At 33.8% G+C, this 19,678-nt stretch overlaps 1 protein-coding gene across 1 annotated transcript in view; it reads left to right on the top strand.

Annotated features, from left to right (window-relative positions):
• The window catches only part of LOC149899148 (nardilysin-like), a 28,520-nt gene extending 8,842 nt beyond the window's left edge, over positions 1-19,678 (top strand). The window contains exons 6-24 of the mRNA XM_090114252.1: positions 292-462; positions 774-895; positions 1,064-1,184; positions 1,269-1,346; positions 1,649-1,789; positions 2,295-2,424; positions 2,603-2,861; positions 3,232-3,366; positions 3,734-3,782; positions 3,953-4,054; positions 4,731-4,864; positions 5,330-5,459; positions 5,652-5,756; positions 13,978-14,121; positions 15,153-15,289; positions 17,295-17,439; positions 18,319-18,381; positions 18,498-18,599; positions 18,979-19,678. Coding sequence (XP_089970378.1) covers positions 292-462; positions 774-895; positions 1,064-1,184; positions 1,269-1,346; positions 1,649-1,789; positions 2,295-2,424; positions 2,603-2,861; positions 3,232-3,366; positions 3,734-3,782; positions 3,953-4,054; positions 4,731-4,864; positions 5,330-5,459; positions 5,652-5,756; positions 13,978-14,121; positions 15,153-15,289; positions 17,295-17,439; positions 18,319-18,381; positions 18,498-18,599; positions 18,979-19,173 — 2,463 coding nt within the window. The 3' untranslated portion in view covers positions 19,174-19,678. The remainder of the gene's footprint in view (positions 1-291; positions 463-773; positions 896-1,063; positions 1,185-1,268; positions 1,347-1,648; positions 1,790-2,294; positions 2,425-2,602; positions 2,862-3,231; positions 3,367-3,733; positions 3,783-3,952; positions 4,055-4,730; positions 4,865-5,329; positions 5,460-5,651; positions 5,757-13,977; positions 14,122-15,152; positions 15,290-17,294; positions 17,440-18,318; positions 18,382-18,497; positions 18,600-18,978) is intronic.

The following is a 19,678-nucleotide window of genomic DNA, read 5'->3' as shown; positions in this document are numbered from 1 at the left end:
GGGCCCTGCAATAGAATATTAAAAGTGCTGAAAATAGCAAAGGAAATATTCATTTATTTTAAAAAGGAATAGAACTGCTTTTCAGGACTTTCGGAAAATCGCTTGACAAGACCAGGAATAAAACCGTCCAAAAATAAAAGAACTTGATATTTCGTTGAAATCGATACAAATAATGTTAAAAATAGGTATTACACTCGTATTTTCTACCAAATAATACTATCTGTAAAATTTTATTTAAAGCTTGAAGTGTATTATTTAAATAAAATATTTTTTATATCTACCCACATTTAGGCTCGCATGGAGCTCTCTGCGTTAGAAGACCACGTGGTTAAAACCTTCGGTAAGATTCCGACGAACCGTCTTCCGCCCGACAACTTTAAGGCGCACTCGTTCGATCGACACAATATTACAAGCGATTTTAGGAGCATATACTATGTGAAACCTGTTAGCGATACTACTGAGGTAAGTTCTTATCTCATTAAATATAATTATGTCTATTATACTATACATAAAAGACTATTATGCCTATTATGCTACTTTTTGTTTGTTTGTGTAAAACTTTTCAAAGAAATCATGGTAAAGGGATGGTTACACAGCATTTACATGTGATTTTCTTTGTTCAGATTCGGTGATAAAATGTATGGAAGTAATAATAAACATTGTCATATAAAACTGATTTATTTTGTCTTTGAGATTTTATTGCTAAAAGATACGCGAAAAAATTATATGATTATAAATTATTTCTCTAATTTATTAATTAATCATAATTGTAGGTACAATTAACGTGGCTTATGCGTTCCTTAATATCGGAATACGAATCTAAGCCGCATCAGTATATCTCATATTTATTGGGACACGAGGGTAAAGGAAGTCTACTCTCGTATTTGAGGAAAAAGTAAGTTTATTTTTTTAACGTTTCTTATATTTTATTATGTACTATTTTTTTATGTATTATGAATTACATAATACATTTTAGTGTAAAAATAAAAATATTCGTCTTAAATTTTTTGACTAACAATAAAATGTCAAAAGTATATGTTTCAAAATAGGTTTTTACTTACAGAGTGTGGGCATTGGGAATTTATACGGGTAATTCAGAAAGCGGTATTGATTATACCTCGATATATAGTTTATTTTCGACGCAAGTGATACTCACTAAAGATGGACTTGATCATATTGACGAGGTATTTTACGTATTTTTTTTTTATTTCGATACAATTATTTATCATTTTTTTTACTATAATTTAAGTTTGTTGTTTTTGTTTCAGGTTTTGGAAGCAATATTTTCTTATATAAATATGCTTCGAAAAATCGGACCTACAGAAAGAATATTTGAGGAAATCAAGGTAAATCAATCATTAAGAATTTATTCAATATATTAAAGCTTGAACAGACACAAAGTGCGCAATTTTTTTTATATGAATAGTAGTCAAATAAAATTTATGTACCTTTAATTTTTATGTTTAAGCAATAGTAGTCAATGTTATTTAAGTTTTTGAAGTGAAACTTCTTGAAGTGCGTTGAGAGGTTTTTGATATCTTTGAATCTTGCCAAAGAAGTGTCACTTCAGACCCGTGTGCTCGGCACACACACTCTTTATTACATATTTTTTGTCTGGAATAATTATTATTAATATATTTAATTTCAGACAATAGAAGAGACAAGTTTCCGTTTCGAGGAAGAGTCTCAGCCAGCTGACTATGTCGAGTCGTTAGCGGAAAATATGCAGAATTTGCCGCCGCAACATTATATCACTGGGGATAGATTGTATTATAAATATGATCCTCAGGTTTGTTTTCTATACTAATATTATAAAGAGGAAAGGTTTGTAATTATGTATGTATGTATGGTTTTCACGCATAAACTACTGGACCGATTTTGATGAAATTTGGCAAAGACAATCTTTAGACCCTGAGAAAGAACATAGGCTACCTTTTATTGCGAAATATATACCTCGGGCGAAGCCGGGGCGGATCGCTAGTAATTTAATAAACATATAATTTGATATTTTTTAATTGGTTAGTTATGTATAATACACAGTTAGATTGATTGATTTTTGTGACACTGGGCAATGTCGATTGTATTACCTGCTTAAGCCATAAATATTGTAGAATATTGTATATTGCACAAATACGCACGCACATATTACGTTCTGTGTATGTAACTTTAAAGTTTAAATTAATTATTATATTTTTTTGACATTTTTATGATTCATCTTGCAGATTTATAAAAATCAAACATGATTTATTGTTTTATTGGGTACTTATTAAAAAATGATAATTTCCTTGTTTCAGGGTATAACTGACCTATTAGATTGTATGACTGCTGACAAAGTGAACATTATGATTCTATCCAACATGCACTCCGAACCAATTCCATACGACGCCAAGGAGAAGTGGTTTGGCACGGAATATAAAAAGAAAGGTGAAATTTATTTGCATACAAATTAATTATTATTAAGAACTTCAGTTTTCTGGTCATTTATATTTTGTTTTTTTTTGTATTTTTTTTTGGTAATTATTTAAAAAAATCATCTTGAACATGCTTAAAATGCATTTTCTTAGTGAATTTACTCAGCATAATAGATGTATCATATTTTCAGAAATACCCTCAAACTGGCTGAAACGCTGGCTCAACGTGGAGCCCTACAAGCAGTTCCACTTGCCAGATAAAAATATTTATATAACAAATAACTTCGATTTAATTCCTCCGGCGCAGCCCTATATCGAAGAAGCGGAGAGATTGGGCATAGACCTTTATACTAGTACTACGAAAGATATACATAAGAAGGTAGCGGTTGGTGAGAAAAACTCGAAGGTTCTGAAAGCGGGTGATTTGATGGCCGCTGTTGAGAACTTCAGGTTAGTTAGGGTTGTCAGTTCCTTGTTAAAAAGAACTTAAATATTATTGTGACTTATTTTGACAGATTTTTTTTAATTTTAGAAGTATGTATTTCTAAATACATTGTAGCCCGTAGCATAGTCTTGGTGCGTTTGCTCAATCTAAAGGTTTATTGCGACAAGCAATAGCTATGAATTTCCTGGAAATTAGTTGGAACTTTTAATGGACACACACATGCACCAAACATTCAAATTTAGATTAATAAGTATGACGTGCTACTTCTAATTAAGTTACTGGTCTGCTATACGATATATCTCGATAAAATATTACAATAAACGTAATTTCTGTTTACGATGTTTATTAAATAATACTCCATTCATACTTTTTTAGGTTAGACCAACCGAACCTAATACGCAAGAATCGTCACATGGAGTTATGGTATAAGCCAGATTTCAAGTTCCGGTTTCCAACCGCGTTGCTATATTTCTACTTCATCACGCCGCTCAGCTTGAAGTCGCCGCGGGAGTGAGTTATTATTTTTTATATTTCATCATTTGACAAAAAAGAAGTGAAATGTTTAACAAATAGAAAAATATCGATCACTAGGCAGGATTTGAAGAACCCTCGACTTTCGCCATACCGACGCGACGCCTGACCTCTCGGCTACGGCTAATGCTATGAAACTAAATATCAATGTAATAAACGACTAATATGAAAATTTTCTTTTCTTATGTTATTTCTTTTCGTACATATTGTACAAAAAATGCTGTCTTACTATTATCGTTTTTTTTTGGGTTAATTGCTGGTATCCTTGAAATATTTACAGCATTCTAATGATATTTTTGAACTATCAACAGCGGTGACATTAAAACCTTGTAGTGTTATTTTGCAGTTCGTGCCTTCTTGATCTATGGACCGATGTCTTACAGCAGGGACTTAAGGTATGATATCATTGTTCATTACTTGTTGAAAAAGTTTTTGTAGCCATAATTTTATATATTAACTGTAAATGTACATACATACATACATACAATACGATTCCTGACGATTCGTTAGGTTATGCTAATTTTTCTATTAAAATTCTAAAATATTTAGATGTTCTTTTTTGCAGGAAGAAGTATATCCGGCAAATATGGCAGACCTCACGCATTCGTTGTATGTTGGTGACAAGGGATTGACGCTAAAAGTCAGTGGATACAGTCAGAATTTACATGTAAGTATATGATTTTCTACACAATTCAATATATTTATCGCTTATATAATGAGCGAGGATGATCGCTTACCATCAGGTTATCCACCGATCGAATGCTCTCTAATAATATGGCCCAATATACAAAATGGTTTCTTTACCTTTGTAGTTGTTACATTTGTATCAGCAGTCATGTCATATTGTTATAGATATTTTTATAATTGTCTGTATATTTTCAATTATCAGTCAATAATAGTTTTTTTTTGGGAATTCACTTTTCCTCTTATTCGAAAGTGTTGTTAAATGCACAAAATCTGCAAGCATGTACTATATTTGAATGTGGCGTAACTTAAGATACTTAAATCAATGACTCTATTATACTAGTAGACGCGGCATACGCCAACATCATTGCACTAAAAAACAGCGTAATTAATACATACCTACTTACTAACGCATTATCACCAATACAGTTGTTCTCTCTTTCACTCTCACGCACGAGACATAATACATGTCTCACTCATGTACTTCGTAATAACAACTGCCGATTAAAATATAAAAAGAACGTCCAGCCACGACGCTGAATGGTGCGTGACTAAGTGACACTCGGGCACTTAGCTGAGTTTTTTTTGCCAAAATAGAGAGCGGGTAACGTATCTAGCTTTTTTATATATCATAGACTTAAATTCAATAAATCTTTCAGCTTCTAGTGGAGCTAGTGACTCGAGAGATGCGATCAAGTACGAACTCGCTGACGCCGGAAATGTTCGAGGCGGTGCGTGAAGTGCGGGCAAGGACGTATCATAACGTGCTGCAAAAACCGCATAAATTGGCCAAGTGAGTGTTATTGTTTGTTCTTATGTTGTTATAATAATTTAGTTAGATTGATGTTTAGTTTGAAGTAGGAAATTGATTATGTCAATTTAACCCATTGAGCCCCGAACGGCCCGATCGGTCCACGACACAATAGATTTTCTATTGTGTCTGTAATACCGGGGCCTGAGTTATTAATGGAAAGCGATCCTAGTTTGCTATGTTTTTTTTATGAATTGTAAAATTCTTTGAAATAAATATCTCTAAACCTATGTTGTAAGTTGTTAGACGAAGAAATGTAATTAAGTAATAAGTACCTACCTATTTTATAATTATCAAATGTTACAGGTTTGATTTTTTTGTTGATTCAAGTAGATATACGTCAAATGTTATTATTTTAATTTTTGGAATAACCTGTAACCTGTATAATGTGTTTGTAATAACAATAATTTTCCAAACACCTCATTTACAATGCATTTTTCTATCTAGGGACGTTCGGATGAATATTCTAATAGAACCGTACGTGACGCCGCGGGACAAAGCGGTGGAGATACAGAATGTTACTCTAGAAGAATTGCAGTCGTTCACCGATAGACTACTTAACAAACTGTACTTACAGGTTCGAAAATGTTCCATATATTTTGATACAAGAAAATTGATCTTTATAATATGCATATGTTACTTTCAATGCTAGAAAATGGTTTTGATTGTAGTTATGTTTTCAATTCAATTTTGTATCTATAATTAATGTATGAAACCTGACAAAATATGTATGAAAACGTTTAAAAAATTTGGATTTTATATTGTTTAGGTATTGATGCAAGGAAACCTGGCTTGGACAGATGCTATAAAGATTTCAGAAAGCGTTCTGCACAATATTAAATGGGAGGGAGCCCCCGAGGATGAGTTACCACATGTGAGTATCATCTTTTCTTACTTTAAAGTTGCAATCAAATAATTTAACGTAGTAATATTTTTTTGCCATAAATTTTTTTCATAAAAATTTTTACTGTGCATTTTTTATAGTATTGTAAATGACACTTACCCAGTATAGAAATATTATAGTAATGTAATGATAAAACACAAATATTGTTTACGCGTAGTGATATTTTCAAAGTGCGTATGTGTAGTGTGTAACGTATCATGTATGTTTTGTATGTGTGCGTCATACTATATAGTCCTAAGGTTCTACAGTTTAAGAGCAGTTGTGCAGTTATATAGCAGTTGTGAATACATTATTATACACCCTACAGTCTACTAAAGTGTTTGATTAATACCAAGCCATTGCATGGCGACCCTGCCAGTGCTGCCTCGCGGCAGTACTGAGCTATGGATCATTTTTGAAAAATAATATTTTAAAAGTGAAAATTTAAACAAATAATTTTTATGCGTATTCGCAAATCGCAATGTACCGGATAGAAAATTTATCAATATAATAAAAAAATCGACGAACGTGAATATGGAATTAAGAACAGAATTTATTTGACGAAGAAAGTTTTTTTTTAAAACAAAAAAAAATCTATGGAAATTTGGAATATCATCTATTTATGAAAAATTGTGAAATAAAATTGGAGATTTGGAAAGATGCAGCTAGAGCCGGGAGATCAGCCAGTGTGAATAGCAGACATTTTTGCAAATGGCCCAGAATCCCGAATGTCCCGAAATTCTAAAGTGACGACGGAATACAAATTTTATCGGTGGTAAAAGTTTATATTTAATTTCGTGAAAAAAAAAAGCTAAAAGTGAAATTGAAAGTTCAAGCAGTGTATGTTACATTAATGTAAGGTAACTAATTATTTTAGTTAAAAGATTTTTTTTGTCAAAAACCATTATTATGTTATATTTATTATACATAATTATGTTATATAGCTATGTATATTGTATAATCAAAGTACTTAGTAACAGATAATTCTATTAGTTCATTGTTTGTTTTATAAAGCGCTACCAAATAGGGAAATGGTATGCAGCGTCTGTAATTTCGTCTCATATTTCGTGCTACCGTGTAGGTAACTAGGTAGTCACAATGCATCGTTCTGTGCATTTTATAAAATGTTCGTAATGAAATACGATCTTGTCAATTCAATTTAGTGTGAATCTTTAATTTTTTTTTAAGTTATCATTTTGGATTCGGAGGGTCACACTAATTTCATAAATAATGATTGAAATGAAACTTATATTTCAATATTTAAAACATGATTTAAAGACACTAAAGTAAAAGTATATTCTTATTTGATTAAATGAATTACCATGATAAATATCTTATGATATTTGTGAAGAATAGGCGAAGAGAAAAAGTAAATATTTGTCGTTGTATGTAAATTACTCAGATTGTTTTTTTTTTTTTTATTAGGATATAGACGGAATCTTAGCTTGATCACCTAAGTTTTTTCTTTTATATTCCTATCAAAAATGACCTGACTTATAAAATTCCGTGACCTCAACACAAAGCAGCAGTTATGGTCGTCCAAGACAAAGCTAAAAGGCTCTGGCATCACCTTGTCCGAATTCCTCACCAAAAGCCGTCATGAAATTTTCATGGCTGCACGGAATCAGTTTGGTGTTTCCAAGTGTTGGACCAGGGATGGGATAATATTTGTGTTGGACTCAGATGGAGCACGTCATCGCGTTGAGAGTGTTGGTGATCTCAAGTGCATCCCTTCAACTGTTGCAGACAATAACAAGCCTCCTCCAAGTTCATCAATAGAGACCTTGCTAAAGACATCAAAGGTGTTCCTCGCTCTAAAAGGCCAACTAGAGCTAAGTAGTCTTATTTCATTTAATATCAGGATTCGAAAGATTATGTTTTGCTTTTATTCTTAAAATTTTAATTATCTTTGTACTTTTTTTGGTTAAAACTTTTTAATTTCATTTGACTGTTGGCTGACTCTCAAAATTACTGTAATAACTAATTTTCATCTTTTTGATTTGCTTCTTTTCAATTTACTAGATACGGTTATATGCAAAATATATTTATTATCGTACCTTCACAATTATAATATCTTTGTTTTGTATCTGTCAACTGTCAGATGTCATGGCTTTGTCAAATGTCATAACTGTCATAATCAAAGTCATTTCGGGTATTGCCAGTTACAATATTCAGTTAGTTTTTGCCTTGGTTTTTGTTTAGAAATTATTGATTTGTCGATATGTATAAACTTTTATATTGTTTTATGTTATTTATAACTTTTGGCTTGTTTTTAAACTATCTAATGTTACCTACTTAATAATTGTGCTTAATTGTGATACTTTTACTGTTGCGGTGGGTACAGGGTAATCAAGCGTACCTTAATTTTACAAATTTAAGTTTTATTTTATTCATATTTTATATATATATATTTATATATTATTACTATTTATTATACTATATTTACTTATTTTATTTTATTTTATTTATTTATTTTTTTTTAGATGTCAGATGTTAGTGTGAATTTCGATATCAATGCCGATTTATTAACCGATTCGTCGCTCTGCAGTGAGGATAGTTTTCATAGTGCCATTCCTCCTCCTCTCGATTTTTCCCTTTCCTCCTTTTTTAATGATGTCCCTAAAAATTTTAATGCCATCCACATCAATGCACAAAGTATTCCGGCACATTTTCCTGACATGCTCTCATCGTTTACGTCAAGAAATATCCATGCCATCCTTGTTTCAGAATCCTGGCTCAAACCGTGTCATCCATCAGCTGCTTATTCTATTCCTGGCTTTCACCTCATACGCAACGATCGTGTTGGGAAGGGTGGTGGTGGCGTGGCGATCTACCTCCGATCTCATATCCCGTTTAAATTAATTTGCTCCTCCCCTCAACCTCCTCCTTCCAATTCAACCGAACATCTCCTCATTGAAGTACACTTGCCACATTCCAAAATCCTCCTTGGCGTTTTTTACAGTCCTTCTCTATCCATTGATTACTTTTCCTCTTTTGAAACCCTCCTTGATAACCTGTCTCCACAATATGAGCATTTAATTTTTATGGGAGATTTTAACACATGCTTGCTTAGAGGTGACAGCCGTGCTAATAAGCTGCACTCCATCCTCAACTCCCACAACCTCCACACCATTTCCTTAAATCCTACTCACTACTTTCCTGGCTGTAATCCCTCCCTCAGATCTGATGATTGTCTCCTTACCCAACCTCATATCCAAGCATGGGCAGTGTCCTGCCGATGCTTTTTCCTTCCATGACCTTATTTACCTTTCATACAAGCTCCGATCTCCTAAATTCAAACCCTCCACTGTTCTGCTTCGTAATTTTTTGGGGATGGACAGAGATTTACTCCGGTCTGATGCGAAAACTATCTGTTGGCGTGAGGTCTACGAAGCAGAGCTCATTGATACGAAAGTGTCCTTATTTAACAAGCTGCTTGTAGATTTATATGACAGACACGCGCCATTACGACCAGTTAAAAAGAAGCACACACCGGCTCCTTGGCTTTCACCTGAGCTAAAAAGCCTATCGTTGAAAAGGAATCGTGCTAAATCCAAACTTAAAATGGCTCAAACGGACGAAGCGCGGGCAAAGTATAAACGAATACGTAATCGCTGCAATGTATTGTGCAGAGACGCTCAACGTCGTCATATCCACAAGTCTCTTGAGAACGGTGATTCAGTATCCAACTGGAAATTCTTGAAAAGTTTAGGCGCTGGTAAAGTGACTCACAACTCCCCTAACAATCTCGACATTGAACAGCTTAATGGGCACTTTACATCGTCTCCTTCTCTTGAAACCAGTAAGAAAAACCATACTCTTGCCAACCTCTCCTCACTCCCTACCCCTGACTATCCTGCTTTCCTTTTCAGCCTTGTTACTGAACGGAATGTTAATAGAGCGATATTGTCAATATCATCAAACGCAGTTGGCTGTGACCTTGTTAGCCGTAATATGATCATTCCTATCCTTGACCTCATTGTACCCATTATCACTCACATTTTCAATACCTCCATTTCCACTAGCGTCTTTCCAAGTGTTTGGAGAGATGCACAAGTTATTCCATTACCTAAAAAATCTAATCCTAATTCCTTTTCTGATTATCGTCCCATCTCTATACTACCTTTCCTCTCCAAAGTCCTTGAAAGTCTTCTTCATAACCAACTCACCTCTTTCCTTAATACACACAATATCCTTAGTGACTTCCAATCTGGTTTCCGTCCTGGTCATAGTACGACTACAGCTCTTATCAAGGTTACTGACGACATTCGTGCTGGTATTGACAATAAGCAGCTCACAGTACTGACTCTGCTGGATTTCAGCAATGCCTTTACTACCGTTGACTTCGACATACTGTTGGGTTTGCTGCGTTTAATTAACATATCTCCTTCGGTAACTGACTGGTTTCGTTCCTACCTTACCGGTCGGAGGCAGCGTATCATGATAGGTTCTAAACACTCGTCTTGGTGCGCAGTCTCTGCCGGTGTTCCGCAAGGCGGTGTCCTGTCTCCTCTCCTCTTCTCCATTTTTATCAATTCCTTATGTTCCCGATTGACGGCTCTGTACCATATGTATGCAGACGATTTACAGATTTATACCCAGTCTACTATCGATGACTTACCTAAGGCAATAGATTTTTGTAATAATGAATTAGCTTCTATACTTAGTTGGTGCGATGATTTTGGTCTAAAACTAAATCCTTCTAAAAGCAATGTCATCATAATCGGTAGTCCTTACCTAATTTCTGAAATCGACTGGGGTATTTTGCCTAGCATCAAAATCGGTGACGTAGTCTTGCCTTACCAAAAGGTAGTCAAAAACTTAGGTGTCCTGTTTGATCAAACGTTGTCCTGGTCTAATCATATCCAGGAATTGAGCCGTAGGATTTATGCCGCTTCCGCAACGCTCCGAAGGCTTCGTAACTTTTTGCCCATACCCACTAAAATTATGCTAGCACAATCCCTTCTACTTCCTATTCTTGATTACGCTGATGCATGTTTTCCTGATTTATCAGTAGAGCTAACTGATAAACTTGAGCGACTCCAAAATTTTTGTATTAGGTTTATTTTCGGCCTTCGAAAATACGATCACGTTTCCATCTACAGAAAAAAGCTCAAGTGGCTCCCCATCCGTTTTCGCCGGAATTTCCATTTGTTGCAATTACTGTTCCGTATCCTTTTTGATCCTTCTGCTCCTATTTATCTCAAAAACAATTTTTCCTTCCTGCACAATGAAATCTATTCTCTTCGCTCGGCTGATTCCAGTTCCAGTTCGACGTACTCACTTCCTTGCTAAATCGTATGTTGCCACTGCTGTCAATCTTTGGAATTCTTTGCCACTGCCTATTAGACAAGCTAAAAATATATCTTCATTTAAAAACCTTTTGCGACGACATTTTCTCACTACTGCTTTCAACTCGGCACATTAACTATGTATTTACATATTATTATCTATACACAGATATGTATATGTATGTATTTATACAATTTTATATTTGTTTTATGTAGTATGCATGTATTTAATAATATGTACCATGTATATAATTTATAGTTATATAAGTAAATTGTATATATTATTAATAAAAATGTAATTGTGTATATTCGAGTGTAGTATATTCATCTATATTTATCTTTATTTATATATCTACCTGTATATCTATTTTAATTATTATCATTTATTTATTTATCTTGTTTTTTTGTTCCTTGCCTTTTTTTCTTCTACCTACCATCGTAATTTCAGTAAGCTTGTTACCTTTTGCCCAGGTTGCCTGGAAGAGATCACTTCTAAGTGATAAGGCCGCCTAATAAACTATACTTTTTTTTTTGTTTTGTATATTAGCAATAAGTTTTCGATGTATAGTTTTATTGAAGAGTAAATAAATAAATAAATAAATAAAAATTAAATAATGTGACATTTAATTACTCGAAGAAATAAGAACTAATATTGTATGAAAAATAAAAATAAATTAATAGAGCTACAATTGAAAAGTGAAATGATATGATTTATTGTTAGAAACAAGGTACACCAGGATACAAGACAGGCACGAATCCTTGTAATTCTGATCATGATTAGGTCGAGCTACCACTCGTGAAGATAACTTGGACACAATATGGTACCTATGAATAAAGGTATAAAATATATGATAATATAATGATGTGTTAAAAGAACTGCCTGAATTAATGTTAATGTTATAAATAAATAAATATATTTCTTGTATCTTGAATTATCGAATATATTATGATGAATATAGGTAAACCAGAATCTGATGGCAAATTGGGAAATCAAAATTTTGAGTGTGCAACCCTAGGGAAAATGGACTGAACGATCTTGATACTGCTTATTTTTTATTTTGTCCTCAACATCATTAGTCATATTACATAAGTGAACAATACTGTACTTAATAATGAGATATCCACTTAATATTATGTAGGTACATACTTACATGTATAATATACATATTACTTTTATCTATGTAATACATACCTACTATTATTTACACATACCTATATTTGTATATTCATTATCATAATGCCATGTAAAAATATGAATGTAATGATAATATATGTAGATCAAAACTAGATTGCTAATAATTTTTTATAAAATAAAATAAAACTATGTTTATTTTCGTAAGTATTAAAGATACACACATTATAAAATTGACTTTGACAGCTTGGACTTGACGAATAGCCGTATTGGAAACTCCTGTAATAAGTTTTCATAAAATTATATTGTAAGTAATCAACAAACAATATTATAGTTACCTACTTATAATATTTTTTATTTTAAGTATCAAAACGGGTAAGTCCAACTTACCAATAAAATATTCAAAATTGAAAATTGTAATGTGTTTGACCCTTATTCATCGAATGTTTTTCTATACACATTATCAACAACACCTCTTGCTTGTGATCGCAGCGGCTTTTTCGACATTTTCGAAGATTTTTTAGACAAAATCCTAAAAATTATTCATCAATTGCAAAGAAGACAAATAATTTGACAACCAATTTGATAGTTGTCAAATAAAATTGCCATATGAAAATCTTTTATTTCGTAAATATAAATATGCCATCAGATTCTGGTAGACCTATAATATAAAACACGACGCTGTTATTAATTATAATTATGATAAATATTAAGAGGGAAGATTACCCTAAATGAAATTGTGTATCTTGATATTGTTGTACGTATGAGGAAGTACATAAAGAATAAAATATATGAAGAAAATTGAATACAGATAATGAATATTATGTCGTTTCTAAGTATGATGTGTAAACTGTAAGCACATAAATAAACGTATTCTATGAGAATATATTGTAAGATTTATTGAAAGATAATTATTATTTTACTCGGATATGACTATTAATTAATTACGGACTGTGACATTTTTAAATACGGATATGACGATAAAATATTTTCTAATATTGTATAATTTTTCCATTATTTTCGTACATGAAAAGTTAATTAAAATTATTTGTTTTAATCTATTAGTATTAGTTACTATGTAGTGTGTAAGCCAATGTGTAATCGTGTAGAATGTTCTTTTTTGGAGTTTTAAAAATAAGTACTTAGTAATAGGTTGAAATTCATGCTATTGTTTTAATTTTAATTTTGATTTTATTTACTCGTTTATATGATAAGTATATTAAGATATGTAACCAAAAACGAAGAAAAAATTTGCATTATATTCAGCTAAAAAAAATGTTAATTACTATTTTTTTTATTATTTTCTATGAGGGGAGATGTAGTGTGTAACGTATCATGTATGTTTTGTATGTGTGCGTCATACTATATAGTCCTAAGGTTCTACAGTTTAAGAGCAGTTGTGCAGTTATATAGCAGTTGTGAATACATTATTATACACCCTACAGTCTACTAAAGTGTTTCATTAATACGACTAAGCCATTGCATATGCGTCTTATAGTGTTAAAATATTGCTTTTGAAAAATATTCAGTTTGTTCTCTCTTAATAAAAAAAATTGGTTGTAAAGTCGGTTTACTGACGATAGTTGAACGTGACAACGTCCGATTGTGCTTCTTTGTCGCTCGTTCCGCGCTCTTGCTTGCACTTCAAGCCTTACATGGAACGCCTCAGAGCGAGGTAACGCCGCATGAGTCATGTTTTTTCGTGCGTGCAGCCGGCTCTATCGAATTATAAGACGTTGTCACGTCAAAAACTTGTTTTATATATATTAAATATTAATCTATTTACCAGATAAGAGTTCACCAAATACCACTGGGCGAGCGTACAGTGCGAGTGATGAGTCTGAACCCATCGTCCACGAATAGTATCGTTACCAACTACTACCAGGCTGAAGCGACCACTGCCAAGGATACGGCTACCCTGGAGGTTTTGATGGTATGTCAGTTTGTATGCTGTCTCGCTCTGGTGTGGGGATGGAAGGATGGGTTAGAAAGAGAGGGATGTGTGAGGAGTGTGATGTGTATTTGTTAGAATTTTATATGGTATATTATAGTAGTGAAGGATACACTAAATAAATTGATTTCATCTTATTATTTTCACTATAAATTATGAAATTTAAATGATTAAAACAGAGTATACGAATTTAAATTTTATATATTCAGACATAAGCATTAAAAAATGTTGTGTGGTTTTATGAAACCACGGTAAAAGTGAAACTTTCCGTTCCGTCCGTTCTTTGCGTTCCCACCGTGTCGTGACGACAGATAATCGTGTAGTTTTAAGTGTCGTGGCTTATATGTTTAAATGGAGGTGTTCACATTTAGAACGACACAATTTACTGTCGTCTACGACAGTTTTTGCAGTGACGACACTTTGTCGAGACAGTGGGAACGGCAAACACGACAGTCGTAAAACGATAAAAAAATCGTGGACGGCAACTCTATGACGTCCATTGAACTCAGGAGAGTAAACGCACTAGTAATCACCAAGCGAACGCAGAGGCGACTAGATTTGTAGATTGCTTTATGATGTGTAAACGACAAAGCGACTGCCAGGAAACGATAAAATGTCGTCGCGATCCAATGGGAACAGCTAGATACGACAGTCGCTAAACGATAAAAAATATTGACGACAAACAATCGTTATAATGGGAACAGGTAGAGATGACAGTCGTCGAACGATAAATTAGTCGTTACGACATAGTGGGAACGCGCCCTCACGCGACATGCGCTACATAGACCAAAAAGTTTGAGACGATGTAATAAAAGTTTCACTTTAAAACTAAATTTGGTTGTCACCTTTTGTAATATTGTAGAGATGATCTTTTTTATCTATACATACATCTGTATCTATATTCCGATCAAGGATATTGATGCTTTTCAATACTTAGTATTGAAATTGTGAAAAATTACTTCTTAATAAAATCTTTATAGAATATATCCCTAAAATAACACATTTAATAACAGATGTTAATGGAAGAGCCAGTGTTCGACGTGCTCCGTACCAAAGAGCAGCTGGGGTACAGCGTGTTCAGCATGCTGAGATACACGTTCGGCGTGCTCGGCTTCTCAGTCACTGTGAACACGCAGCGGGACAAGTTCAGGTAGGGTAGCAATTAGATTTAGTACTATAAATAAGGTGAGTTTGGGGGTGAAGTGAATAAAGTTAAATAATATTAAGGGCCGATTTTTCAATACTTGGATAAAACTTATCCGTCCAATAAAGTATTTAGACCGGGAGATACTGACACAAAATTTCGAGTCATTTGTAACAAGGATGGCGGTTCTACAGGGGTCTTAGTACGCAATGACAAAAAGAAAAATGATGGTGTGAACGCTGGTACCGGTGGCTTAGTCGCGTGGGCGTTTGTCGAACTCGTCGGAAAAATAGCGAAAGTCAAACGATTTGTAACACAAAACTTTTAGAATTTACCGATAGCCCATAAAAAAGTAGTAGGCGGTAGTGTCATGCCATACTTTTCCGGTGTGACTTACAGCCCGCCATACCGACGCGAATGTGTTGATTTAAATAAAACAATCATTCAACCATTTGTACCAGGCTAACTTTTGCACAGGTAACTATCGTCGTGCAGCCATTTACGAAAATCGCCATGCCATACTTTTCGGACGATTCCAAATGGTCGCCATACCGCCGAAAATCTGCAAAAAAAATTTATTTCGCCAAACTTTTTGTACCAGTATTGCATTTGGATTTTTGGAGAGTATTTGATAAAATGTGACCATTATTATATTTGCCATACTTCTAGTAGGGGGAAAAAGTGCTGTTATACTTGAAAACTTAATTTATTATTAATTTATATAAGTGAAGATTTCCAACACTTAGATCTTTGAAATTTTGTATTTATATTTGTTGATCCTCAAACTTACAGGTAAAATAAGTGCCATACTGTTACAAATCGTTTGACTTTCGCTATTTTCCGACGAGTTCGACTAACGCCCACGCGACTAAGCCGCCGGTACCAGCGTTCACGCCATCGTTTTTCTTTTTGTCATTGCGTACTAAGACCCCTGTAGAACCGCCATCCTGTTACAAATGACTCGAAATTTTGTGTCAGTATCTCCCGGTCTAATTACACAATAATATTAAAATGTCACGTAAACTGTCAAATACGGGCAATTAGAATACGTTTTTAAAATGGTAGTTTTATACATTATTCGACGAATAAGTTTTATCCAAGCATTGAAAAATCGGCCCTTAGTACTATAAATAAGGTGATTTTGGAGGTGAAGTGAATAAAGTTAAATAATATTTAATTCAATGGTCGAAAATAAAGCTTTTGTATTTTAAATAATGTGTATTTCACACATATAAATATATTGGCATTGTTCTGTAATGACATGGGATGATTTTAAATAAATAAATAAATATGTAACGTTTTTCTGTTTATGTAAAGGTGCGTACAAATTACACTCGAATAATGTTCGATGGTTTTCCGCGGTTAATTTGTACGCATCTTAAAAGATTTATTGTAAATAATTGTACCCTTGGGGCTACACTAAACATCTATTTCTAAACATCTAATACTAAACATCTATTTCTTAACCAAAAGGCGGTCACACAATTTAATTTAATGGTTGAATTGTTTTTTTTTAAATCAACACATTCGCGTCGGTATGGCGGGCTGTAAGTCACACCGGAAAAGTATGGCATGACACTACCGCCTACTTCTTTTTTATGGGCTATCGGTAAATTCTAAAATTTTTGTGTTGTAAATCGTTTGACTTCGCTATTTTTCCAACGAGTTCGACTAACGCCCACGCGACTAAGCCGCCGGTACCAGCGTTCACACCATCGTTTTTCTTTTTGTCATTGCGTACTAAGACCCCTGTAGAACCGCCATCCTGTTACAAATGACTCGAAATTTTGTGTCAGTATCTCCCGGTCTAATAGTTGAACGTGACAACGTCCGATTGCGCTTCTTTGTCGCTCGTTCCGCGTTCTCGCTAGCACTTCAAGCCTTACATGAAACGCCTCAGAGCGAGGTAACGCCGCATGAGTTATGTTTTTTCGTGCGTGCAGCCGGCGTTATCGAATTATAAGACGTCACGTCAAAATCTATAACATGTATTTATGTATTCACTATACAGTGTAGCGCACGTGGACACACGTGTGGAGGCGTTCCTCAAGAAGTTCTCCCGCGACATGCGCAAGCTGAGCGAGCGCGCGCTCAGCGCCGCGCGACACTCGCTCGTGCAGCTCAAGCACACCACTGACTACGAGCTCAAGGAGGAGGTGAGGCTTTTTTCAAACAAACAAACATATTTTATTTACTCAATTAGACTTCTTATAAAATACCTTTTGAATCGTCATAACATTTTTCAACATTTACCACCGATTCGGAAAGCAGTATCTATGGAGAAGAACCGGCAAGAAACTCCATAGTTTCTCTTTTAAAATCGTGTCAATGTTACAACTTAGTTTCACATAGTAATATGTAACTACATAATATATGCCAAAGAACTGTCCTGTGGTTCTTACACGACAACATATAACTTTTGGAAATGCATTTTACGCATGCCCTTCAGCAGTTATGCTGTCCAAAGGAAGCCCACATACCCCTTTGGACACTAAAACCCAACGGTGGCCGTCTTTCACCCTGAACGGCGGGGGTAAACAGCCAGGCCGTGAGCGATACGGTCTAATTGATATACATGTCGTAGGCAAATTGTAGAATTTTACAAACGGCGTCCGTCACTTTGCAAATGCTCGGCATATTGTATTATGCCAGGGATTTACGGTCTCTGTCTGTGTATAGTAAAAAAAAAAACACAACCCTAACCTAACCCACCATCTTATCCAAACCAAAAATTTCTAATTACGAATTTTCGGCATATTACAAAATCCCGATCATTTGTAAACGGTGAAATTGAGACTTTCTTATGCGTGATACAAAAGACTTTGAACAACACTGTCACGAAAAAAGTGTTACTTTCAATTCATGTTTTATACGCCAATTGGACATAATTTGATAAGCTTTCAATGGGCGATTGTGAATATGTGTGGTTCATGGTTAAAAATGAGTCATTAAATTAACTTTTTGAAGTGCATTCAGTTTAATTGATTATAAAAAATCGATTTGTGTTACTTTAGTTATAAATAATTAATTTGCAGGTCGAAAGGAATTGGAGAGAAATCGTCACCGGTGAATATAAATTCCAGCGACTATTTTCTGAGGTACTTATTTGTGATATCAATTCTTACTAATTTTCATGTTCTATCTAAAAATTGCACTAGTTGAAATAGTTTTTTTTTATACATTTAAGAAAGTAAATATTAAAATTGCTTTATAGGCAGAAGCGATTGAAAAGGTAAAGGTGTCAGATATCAAGAGTTGGATTGAAAGACACTTTGCAACCGGGAACCGATCGCAGTTTAGGAAGCTATCCGTTCAAGTGAGTATACTATAAAAATTATAAACAATCATAAGAAAAGGAAATATGAATAAGGCAATGTGGATATTTTTGATTCTTGCTTGTGTGTGACCACACACATTTTAGAAAATGAAAATTATCGTTTGTTTTAATTTATTAGATTATTAGCTTTAGGCTAGGCCGCAGCCGCAGGCGGAACCCTAGTATTAAATAATTAAAGCTTCCTCTTGAATCACTCTATATTAAAAAAATATGTTGCATAGGGATAAAGGAGCAGAAAAAGCGATTTTTATAAGTATTTAGTATAGATGTAGTGATATACTTTATGTAAAAAATATTATTAGTTGGTTATTTTGGAACTGTACATCTTCGATTAATTAAAAAATCGTTTGTTTTCCAGATAATGGGTTACCTTCCCCATAAAGGCGCTAACGTAACGGAAAGCGGGAAAGACTATGACTTACACTATCTAGACGCGTCTAACCCCATCGGCGACAACGTTGAGAATGACACCAACTTCATAACCGATATAGGAGAATTCAAAAAACAACTACCCTTCGTTAATGTACCTAAAGTTGAATTGGGACAGTGTTAAATAAATTGAGATATTCTTTTTCTCACTCTTTCTTCCCGAAAATTGTATATGCCTCCCTTTCTGCGAATGACTCTAGGTGCAATATTTATGAATAGACAAATTTGATACTCGAGTAAATGTGTGTACTTAATTATGATTTCTTATCGCAATTTTTTGTTTCTTGCTATTTTTTGAAGTCCATAGAAGTTACGCATACGGGTCTTGTTCAAATGAATTTCCTATTTTAGCGCATATTATACAAATGTAAAAAATATGACGGCATTACTTTTTCATGGTGCAGAATTAATATTGATTGTTAAAGATATAAAAAAAGACGAGACAATGTATTTTATGTCAATAAATAGAATAAATTTTTAGTTATTTTTATTTTGATTTAGTAGATATGTTACGTAGTTTTACGTATTCCTTGTGTTGAACTAATTAATTTGCCTTATAGATTCTTAATTTTAGTTTTATAATTTATATCTGAATAATGTTTGTTATAGAAATAAATTATTTTACTTTT

Source organism: Colias eurytheme, chromosome 21, assembly GCF_061535395.1.
Source record: "Colias eurytheme isolate Ceu_HAF_F1 chromosome 21, ilColEury1 Martin Lab GWU primary, whole genome shotgun sequence".
NCBI lineage: Eukaryota > Metazoa > Arthropoda > Insecta > Lepidoptera > Pieridae > Colias > Colias eurytheme.
This window is presented reverse-complemented; position numbering and strand designations above follow the sequence as displayed.